Raw genomic sequence first — 9,731 nt, 5'->3', positions numbered from 1 at the left:
GAAGCGCGAAGAACGAAAACTGGTCTTTTCGCAGTTATGGACTCTGGTGAACTGCGGTATAGTTATCGTAGCATACACGTGTCATTTAGGTGTATGCGAAAGGTGAGGTAGTATAGCATGCAGTTAGTTGATAGCATGCGATAATTGAGGTGGCGCTTAAATCAGTTTCTGTTCGCTCTAATTTTCGATGAAACATTGACTGTTTTACCGACGCGGAATTCGAAGTTCGCCGTCCACCCTAGTATCGCCTTAGTTGAAAAAACTATACTCAATACTAAAAACTTTTCTTTGACAGTTGGTAACTGGCAAAAGATTCGAAATCGACTGTACTTCTCAGCTCAATGTTCTCAACTCAATTAATTAAATGCTGCCTAAATATGGAATATATACATATATAGATACTGGAACATTTATTAGATAACTACAGCTTTATCTTTAGAATTGATTGTCAATGAATCTGTAAGCTGTAACTGAAGACACTGTCACGTACAGGAAATAATGTTAGTTGCATTGTGCACTGTGGACTGTGTCCTCTTACGGCACGTGGGAAAAATACAATCAAATCTACTGTGCGTTCTGTAGATCACTATAACCTAAAAACGTTACATTATGCATAATCAATCTGTGAGAAGTACTCTTTGAACGTAGTGTAACATTAAGATATAATTCATTGAAACGTCATTTGCAGTTGTCACTGCCAGAATGGCAATAATGAAAGTATTGTTAAGGCCAAACGTCACGAGGTTTACGGGGGTCAGAGTGAGTTACATTTCATACTTCATTGTTATGTTCGATTGCAGTTTCTGCACTTCAAGGTGGATCCGTCACACATGCCTTCTTTTGTTTATGACATATCAGACGACCTACATTCTTCAAATCAATTTAAACATATCGAACATTTCATAAGAACTTCGCTCATTTGTTTTAATTGATTTTCCCATAAAACTTTACATTCATGGTACACGCAATTAAAAAATTTTTTTCTTACTCTAAAATTAGTTAAAATTAGTGATGTACAATTTATAACATATTGCATTATGTGCTGGTGTAAAAATATAATCCTTGGTATTTGCATCAATATAACAAGTGTATTTTTATATCCAGTTTCAAGGCCTTTGTAGCTGTTTCATTATATTGCTCCAAAAATATGAAGTAACTGTAGAACTTGTTAGGAAATATGTGAAGGAACAATGTACATATGTATTAATATTTTTTATTTTTTTTATTTTCAGCAATTAAGTTCTAAGCCAAAATTTGGCTTTCTCTTTGATATTGATGGTGTAATAGTACGTGGAAAAAATGTATTACCACCTGTGCCAGAGGCTTTCAAACAGCTTCAAGGAAAAGATGGCAAATTTCGTGTACCAACTGTATTTGTTACAAATAGTGGAAATGCTTTGCGTAGCCAGAAAGCAGCAGATTTGTCCAGATGGATAGGATACGAAGTAAAAGAATCCCAAGTGATCATGGCTCACTCACCATTAAGATTATTTGAACAATTTCACAATAAGCAAATGCTAATATCTGGGCAAGGTCCGATCAAAGAAATAGCTAAGGAACTAGGTTTTAAAAAATCAGTAACTATACAAGAATTAGTTAACAATTTCCCATCGTTAGATTATGTAAATATGGAGAAAAGAAATCCAAAATGTGGACCAATAGATCCAAATTTTCCTGCAATAGAGGGTATTGTCTTATTTAGCGAACCAGTTTCTTGGGAAACTCCATTACAATTGATAGTGGATCTTTTAATGACTAATGGCATGCCAGTTGGTTTGCTTGATGAACTTCCTTATCCACACATTCCAGTCTTGGCATGTAATATGGATTTATTATGGGTGTCTGAAGCACCAATTCCTAGATACGGTCATGGTGCTTTTCTAGTGTGTCTTGAATCTTTGTACAAGAAAATCACAGGGAAAGACTTAATGTATTCTGCTCTAGTCGGAAAACCTAGTGTGATCACTTATTATCATGCAACTCATATTCTCTGTGAGCATGCTAAAAGTATTGGAATAGATCACAATGTTGATACAATATATGCTATTGGGTAAGCAATGTCTAAAATTCATTCAAAGAAAATGAAATCACAAAATGAAATATCAAATTTAATATGTATTTTTCAGGGATAACATCAATACTGACATTTTTGGTGCAAATTTGTACGATAAATATTTGTCTCGTTGCGCAAAGGAAGAAACATTACAGTCTGACAAAGTAAAAAAGATACTTGGAAAGGATGTCAAACCGCCTGGCACGAAAGCTTGTATCAGTATTTTAGTGGAAACTGGTGTTCATCAACGAGATTCGAATTTTATACCGGAGCATAGTCCTAGAGATTTCTTACCAGTTGAAGATGGTTTATGCAAACCTGCATTCGTAATGAAAGACGTCGGTGAAGCTATTAATCTTGCGTTTAAGGAAGAAAAATTCGACTGAATTATTAGATAAAAGATCCTTTTAGGCTTGGAGTGTTCACATTCTCATATTGATTAAGTCAGAGAAAGTAAATAATTGTAGATTTATCTTTGCTAATGCAAATATTACGTTTATCTTCTTAGGAACTATTCTTCTTTTGAAAGTAGAATCATTAGGAAATTGATTACTTTGTATTCGTTTTAGACACTTTTGTTTGCCATTTTTATTGAATGATCATGTTTAGGTACCAATGATATATACAATTAATAATTATGTTTAGGAACCAATGATATATACAATTAATATGTACCGAGAATTTTAGGTACAGTTAAAATAATTTTTCAACCTATATAGAATTTTATCTATATTTGAAACTTCTATAATTTATATTATATTAGTATCTAGAAAATTATTCAAAAATAGCGGTGTATATAATATATATACACGTACATTATGAAAAGATATATACACACACATATATTTACTTGTGTATATATATCAAGTTTTAATTTTATGTTTTCGTTGATTTATTATATTATTAAATTTTGACGTCTCGTTCATGGTGTTCTAGAGTGATTTTATCATGCCGTGATAGTAATTCATACTTACCAGTGGAGAATAAATCCGTGTAGGAAGCGAAGCGCGTATCGTGCTTTCTTTAGTTAACAAAAAATCTAATGATGCACTCAATGTATTAGCGCATTATTTAAAACTTTTTGATTCAGTATGTATCAGTGAACATCGCTTTTTATATACTAAATATCATCTAGTCTCAAAGAACAATTTCACTGTTATGTACATACCAAATTGTACCAGTAGCAAACTATAATTCTTATTAGTATGAAACATGTAAAAGGATCAGCTACGTTATTCGTGTCAATAATTAATAACGATTCAAATGTCCAAAAGATATAAATATTGAATTATAAGCGTTCTCCTTATGTGCAGTAAACTGGCTAGCAGGAAACAAAAAAGTAACTAAAAGCGCACATTGTACAAGAGTACTATGGTTCAACTGATTGTAGTTAGTAGGACACAACAAATGCACATTGAAAACAAAAAGTAAAAGAAACATTGAGACTTGTATCGAGGACGAAGACTGACCATCCACGTCCATGACCTGTTTTAATTCTAGAAGAAATTCAAGTGAGACAGAGAGATAGTTATTACTTGACTTACATTGCAGGAAAGTGTTCTGCAATACCAGTAATGTTGTAGGTAACGAAGAAAGGCAAGTGTACGCTATTATACATAGATATTATGTAGAGTGTTGCAAGAATTGAAAGCAATACACACCATGTACCCATGTTTCTTAGTTACAGTAATCAATTTATATCGAAACCTCATCCGCAAAAGTATCTCTGACTTTTATGGAGCTAATTAGAACCTATTTTAGTAAATTGTATGCTCGTTTATTCTGTCCTGTTCTCCTACACCTGTGTCTTCTGCGAAAACCACAGGATGTGCCATAATATGATTATTCTTCTTTGAAAAAAAAAAAAAAAAAAATAATAATCTTCGTAAGTTTGTCTTATTCTTTGAAACGATTTTTGAACATTGATAGACACGAAAAATGCGTAAATACTCAATTAATTAATTGTCACCCGAATTGTGAAATTTTCAATGAACTACATTCTCTTCCTTTGCGCGCAAAAATCGTGAAGCATCAGAGACAGAAATCGCTTCAGGAGCTGTGATATATTTTCGTTATAAGTATTTTATCGATATTCAAGCTATTGATTTTAACAATATATTTTTGTATTGTCAGCGATACCATTAAATTGTTTGTGCTTTATATTTGAATTATAGTTTAATAGGGTACCATGTTACTTTGTGCAAGTATATTAAACACTATACTACTATTTCTTTGAAACCGATTTCTCAGACAAGAGTTGAATCTGTAGAACAAATAGAAGCAAAGAAATATAAAATATATTTTTCGTTAACAAACTAGCTATGTTATTGCATACTAATAACTATATAGTGTTAGAAAATTGAATGTTCGACTTCCGGGGCATCTCGTTTGAACCTTAAATGACCAAGAGGTGAACTTCACCCTGATGGAGCGTGTATAACGTCCGAGTCTCATGACCTGTGAATTAAACCATCAATTATTCGATGGAATAATTTGATTACACATCGACTCGTCGATGTCCACGCGGAATAAATTTATTTCGACTGGAGTTCATTGATGATTTATTAATTTTTTCTTTTTTTTTTTCAGATCTTTTGCATACGTGCCTCGAACACGTTGCTGTTTCCGGAAGAGAAGAAATCTCGGTCAATTTCTTCTCGATGAATATTTTTCTCGAGTGCTCGAAGAATATCAAACGAGTCACTTCATTGAACGCGAAGTCGCGCTTAATTCACGGCTTCATTAACGCCCGAGTTATCGTAATTGACCTTATCTCCAGGCTACTAATCAGCATCGTGTATTTGAATTACGTCAATACATGAACAGAGTTGAAAGATTTTATAAGCTATAATATTTCATCTTAAATTTTTTAATAATTTTAATAAAATCTTAATATCTTTCAATAATAAAAAATGGACTAGCCCCTCTTTAAAAATAAAGTCTCATATCAGAAAATACCGTGTCTTTCAAAAATTTCATACATTAAAAATAAATCGGTTACTCGAGAAAGATCCGGGGAACCGAATGTCCGCTAGTCCAGTTTAAAAGAACAGGTTCTGGGCTTATTGATCAAACCCGATGAGTAGAATCGGCGGCATTGAATGGCCCGAACCGGTTAACCATTTCTGTGTCGTGATGCACGTCTATTAATCGCGGATGTCATTTTTAATTTGGAATTCAGGACTCGTTCGAAATATTGGTAGACACCAAGCGAAGAATCTTTCCGTGCGGGCACAAGAAAAGGGGTGACGGAATAAAGAAATAACGATTGCAATCAGGTTTCAACTATGTTTTACTTTTTCCCACTATGGCTTGTACATGCATCTAATAAAGAGACAACAAAAATTGAACTACAAACGCGATGTAGATCGACGGTACTAGTTTAGGTCGTCAAGTAGTTTACTGCAAAAGTAAAAGTTTCACGGAGAACGGATGAAACATTACTAGTACATTGTTTAATGAATTTTCTTCATCTTTCACTTTCGAAACGAATAATAAAAAATTAACACCAATGTCACCAATCATTAGTCCATTTTTTATATTATAAATGAAAATTCGAAGGAGATTCTATCTAAAGTGTTAATTAAAAATGAATGGAATGCTACTTATTAGTCTCTCTGCGTGCCTTTCAGTCGAACGACGAATTAACTCGTCTTCCCTTGGTTAACAGGTTAAATGCACTAGCTGCACACCCACCAGCACGTGGATATACAAACAGGGTTATAGGTAATTGACCCGTGAAAGTTCGCTTCTCACGCTGACGCTATCAATATAGCAACTCTTTCACTGTCACCTACTACTCTCATCGATACACCTCGGAGCTATTTACCACAACTTAAAACAGTTAATCGCACATGATAAGTCGTTGGTTACGAGGAAAGCATCGCAAGAGAAAGTACTCTCTATTTTTAAACCATTGGTTACATTATTCATTATTATTTATACTACACGAAATATGTACAGCATTTGTGCGCTCGATTAGAGATGGGATCCAACTAGTCTTCCAAAAAGAGACTTAACTTCTAAGTCAACGTCTACCGAAACTTGATCCCATCCCTAACTCTACATTCTCTCTTCTATCAATCACCCTTTCACGTTTAATAAGTTAATCGAAAGAATCTGACTGATAATATTAACACCCGTCTACGTTTGCCTCCCTCTTCCTCCTCTTCTTCTCATAACATTCGACGGCTCTTTGGATTTGTTCCAGGTATTCCTGAATCGCGTCCTCCTTCGACAGCTCCCTCGAATCGGATCTCGAGATTGATCTCTTCTGCACAAGAGCGGTGAGCATCAAAGTGACAACAGGTAAAGTCATACCGAGTAGAAAAGTCGGTGTCATGATGTTCTTCAGGCCGTGTTTCTTAAAACCCCGATACAATTCTGCCCAGATTCCGTCGCTCTCTTCTTCGCGATACTTGCCAAGCTTTCCGTACAGGTGAGGCTTTATCTTGCCCGTTTTGGCGATGTAGTTGTAATAGTGAGGATCGTAGGATTGGGCATAGAGCTGAGAGTAATATACGTCTTTTTTAGATGGTGGATGATGCGCTTCTGGGAACCAGGCACTGGCATCCTCGTACGGTACTGGAGGATTGCTGAGAGGTGCTGGTGGTCCTCGATGGAATCCTGGTGGTTTCGTGTAGATCACCTCAATAGGTGGGCCTTTTTGCTTGAAGGGAACTGGAAAAGTGAAGAAATTAGTATTAATTGATACATATTACTTCATTTGCACCAATTTCTAACGTAAGTACACATTGATATTTCTACACTAGGTCCTACGTCTTCGATCGATCATAGAGTGTTAATTACTTTATTGGAAAGCCTCGAGATAATTGAACTTTCTATCGGAGACTCACTTGGAGGAGGAGGTCCATATAATCCAGGGCCTCCTCTGGATTGTGCATAGGGAAATGGTTTCCCACGTACTCTTCTCACGCGATGAGGCCATCCGGCAGGATAGAACACGTCGTTTCTCGGTTGCAACCCGGTTACGTAAGGTTGCAACAATTGTTGCTGCATCAAAGAAGTAGCTACAGTGTTCGACAGAGGTGAACGAAGATCCTGAAGATTCACAGGAGTATTATACATCTGTTCGTTGAATTGTTGTTGATTAACAGGGTAAGCTTGCAACATTTGTCGTTGTTGCATCAATTGCGAGGTCAGCTGTTGATTCACCGGAGATACGATAGCTGATTGCTGATCGAGTCGTGGCATAAATTGTTGATGGTCATTGATTGTTCGTACAGTTGTCTGCTCTTGAACCGCAGTATTTTGAGAAATTTCTCTGCTTTGCAAATAATGATTCAACGACAGACGCGATTCTTCGGGTGTCTTAGAGTTCAGAAACGAATTCAATGCCATTGCTGGATTAACGGATGTGGCCCCTGGATTGTAGGTATTCGAGGATAGTTGTCGAGCTGTTTGAACAACGACAGAGTTCTCTTTCTGTTCTGGATCAGCTGTTAACTTTTGATGATCCATCAGAATGTTCTCCGATGAATTTTTAACGTATTCGGCTAGCGGATAGACATTCCGAACGGAATGTTCCGTGACCACAGTCGTCACATTTGCTGTGGTTTCCTGCCTTGCAGTATTTTCCGAAGATCGTGATTCTTCGGCTTTGTATTCCGTGTTCTCAGTCAGTGGATTACCCTCAAAGTTTAATTGAGCGTTCGCTAATCCTGCCGCCAGAACGAGGAAGAATGTTGACCCCTTCATAGTTCTAAAATCACGAGATTTCAGAATGTGAAGAAACAAAGGTATTATTGAAATATAGAATTATTATATCTAAATAATGGACACAGGAAAGTATAAGATTTGTAAATATCGAGATTATCAAAGTATGGATCTTCTAAGCAACGAACCTACTGAAGAATAGGATTTTTAAGTATTGGACCCTACTTGTAAATGTTGGAGTTACCGATATATAGGACTCTAGAATCAAAGTTCGTAAAATTCTTTCCTGTTGTTCCACTTACACTGCTGTCGGTCAAGGAGGAGAAATAAAGAAAGCTATGCAGATGCTACGTTCACGAGACACTAACGTCACTCTTTGTAGAGAATGAAGTCTGACCAACGCCTTTCTTTGACTAACCTTCTTTTGTATTCTATTTTCATTCCTGTTTCTTCGTACCAGGAAGAAGCTATAAAACATTATAATAACCAAATACAATATTCCATTTTGTTTAGTAAGAATGTAAGTCACTTTCAATCATCTTCTTTATAAAAGTAATATTGTACTTTGTATATAAGTTGAAAGGAACTCCGGAAGAAAATGAGTTACCATTAATTATAGTTTCTACATGAATCAGACGACCTGGGTTAAACACCCGCATAACACTTTCTTCGGTCAAGGTGAATGCAGGTACAAACGCGAAGATCCCTTGCTCCGATTAGTTTTCTATAAAAAACTTATCTATTCAGTCTGTTGCAATTGAATCCTTGATGTGTATGTATATAAAACAGTTCGTACGGAAGCTCGTGAATCTTTCATCCGGTTTGCAACAAGATAAATCGAAGCATCGTAGAATAATTACGTTCTTTTTCCTCCGTTTCTATTACAATATAAAAATACGAATCATTTCTCTCGAATTTGAAACTTATCGTTGGAAAACAATATCTTCGAAGGAACGATGAATCATCGAAAAGAAAAGTGTCGAATGTACGATCTGAAACGTAGGAAAAAGTCGTCCAGAGAGAGTGGCTCTGCTTAAAACTCGAACCACGTGTACTGTGCTCTTCTAGAAGAGTTCAGGGTCAGCTCCGAAACATCTTTTCAATTTTTCTCTTCGAAAACGATATGCAAATCATCATTTAGACTGGACGAAACCTCCTTTCGTAAAGCGTTAACAGTATTTCTCTCCAAATTTTATATTCATATATTTCTTCTTTCGAACGGTGACGACTATTAATCGTGCATTCCGAATACATGATATTTAGCGATTCTTAAGAAAATTTTCTGTCGATCTGCAGAGTAAAGACTTTCTAAAAACCGTTAAGCCATTATGAATTCAGCGATCGACCGAAATTCGAGGGGAAAAAAAAAAAACGCTTTGATTTCCTTCAGCCACTCGACGACCGACTATCGACACCATTCGAGAAACTGCTTATGCATTCTGTCAGAATTGTAAAACAAATTGTGTCTGACGTTAGAGGAGATTGCGATCTTCCTTGGCGTAAAAACATTAACTCGCCAGAATCATTCATAGGAACGTAAAGAGGAAAAAGAAATAGAAACTCCGTGCACCGTAAATGATAATTATTCGATATGACCGTGGATGAAAAACGAAACAGCCACGAGCTACATCTCTAATTATCATCACCTACTTATTTTAATTGAATTCTTAATACAACTCTGTTTCTCCGAACGTTTTAATCTAAGAAGATTTCATTTAATAACTTGTTTTAATTTTTTTTATTTAATTACGGTGCTAGGATAATATCGATTACCACTTTGTAATACTGGATTGCGATCAAACAGAAATTCATCGAATATTTACTCACAATAATTAAACAATGATTGAACACTGGCGTTCACTATCACGATCTTTCGAATTTCTCACGATTCAATCATAGATCGCGAAATAAATCGGCACACGAGAAGAGAGACCATCCATCGGTCCGACTGGAACCAGGAATACTGAAGATCCACGGATGATGAGAAAGGCATTCACTTCTT

At 35.8% G+C, this 9,731-nt stretch overlaps 2 protein-coding genes across 5 annotated transcripts; one reads left to right on the top strand and one right to left on the bottom strand.

Moving 5' to 3' along the window:
* The first annotated feature begins 255 nt into the window (after positions 1–255).
* LOC117600641 (haloacid dehalogenase-like hydrolase domain-containing 5) lies at positions 256–3,933 on the top strand. Of its 2 annotated transcripts, none has more exons than XM_034316320.2 (3): positions 256–759; positions 1,233–2,050; positions 2,127–3,933. In XM_034316320.2, the coding sequence occupies exons 1-3, from the start codon at positions 703–705 to the stop codon at positions 2,437–2,439; spliced, it is 1,188 nt and encodes a 395-aa protein (XP_034172211.1). In that variant the 5' UTR covers positions 256–702; the 3' UTR covers positions 2,440–3,933. The 2 variants fall into 2 exon arrangements, with proteins under 2 accessions (XP_034172211.1, XP_034172212.1); XM_034316321.2 differs by lacking the exon at positions 256–759 and adding an exon at positions 813–958.
* Positions 3,934–5,150: 1,217 nt separating this feature from the next.
* LOC117600640 (uncharacterized) lies at positions 5,151–9,708 on the bottom strand. 3 transcript variants are annotated; one of them, XM_034316317.2, is made up of 4 exons: positions 8,337–8,536; positions 8,148–8,196; positions 6,910–7,775; positions 5,151–6,733 (listed from the first exon to the last, which is right to left on the bottom strand). In XM_034316317.2, exons 1-4 carry the CDS (start codon positions 8,386–8,388, stop codon positions 6,186–6,188), a joined length of 1,515 nt encoding a protein of 504 aa, XP_034172208.2. In that variant the 5' UTR covers positions 8,389–8,536; the 3' UTR covers positions 5,151–6,185. The 3 variants fall into 3 exon arrangements, with proteins under 3 accessions (XP_034172208.2, XP_034172209.2, XP_034172210.2); XM_034316318.2 differs by lacking the exons at positions 8,148–8,196; positions 8,337–8,536 and adding an exon at positions 9,557–9,708; XM_034316319.2 differs by lacking the exon at positions 8,337–8,536 and having other exon boundaries at positions 8,032–8,149.
* Between the last annotated feature and the right edge of the window lie 23 nt (positions 9,709–9,731).

Source organism: Osmia lignaria, chromosome 16 (genome assembly GCF_051020975.1).
Source record: "Osmia lignaria lignaria isolate PbOS001 chromosome 16, iyOsmLign1, whole genome shotgun sequence".
NCBI classification, from domain to species: Eukaryota; Metazoa; Arthropoda; class Insecta; order Hymenoptera; family Megachilidae; genus Osmia; species Osmia lignaria.
The sequence above is the reverse complement of the archived record's forward strand: the minus strand, read 5'-3'. Positions and strand labels throughout refer to the sequence as shown.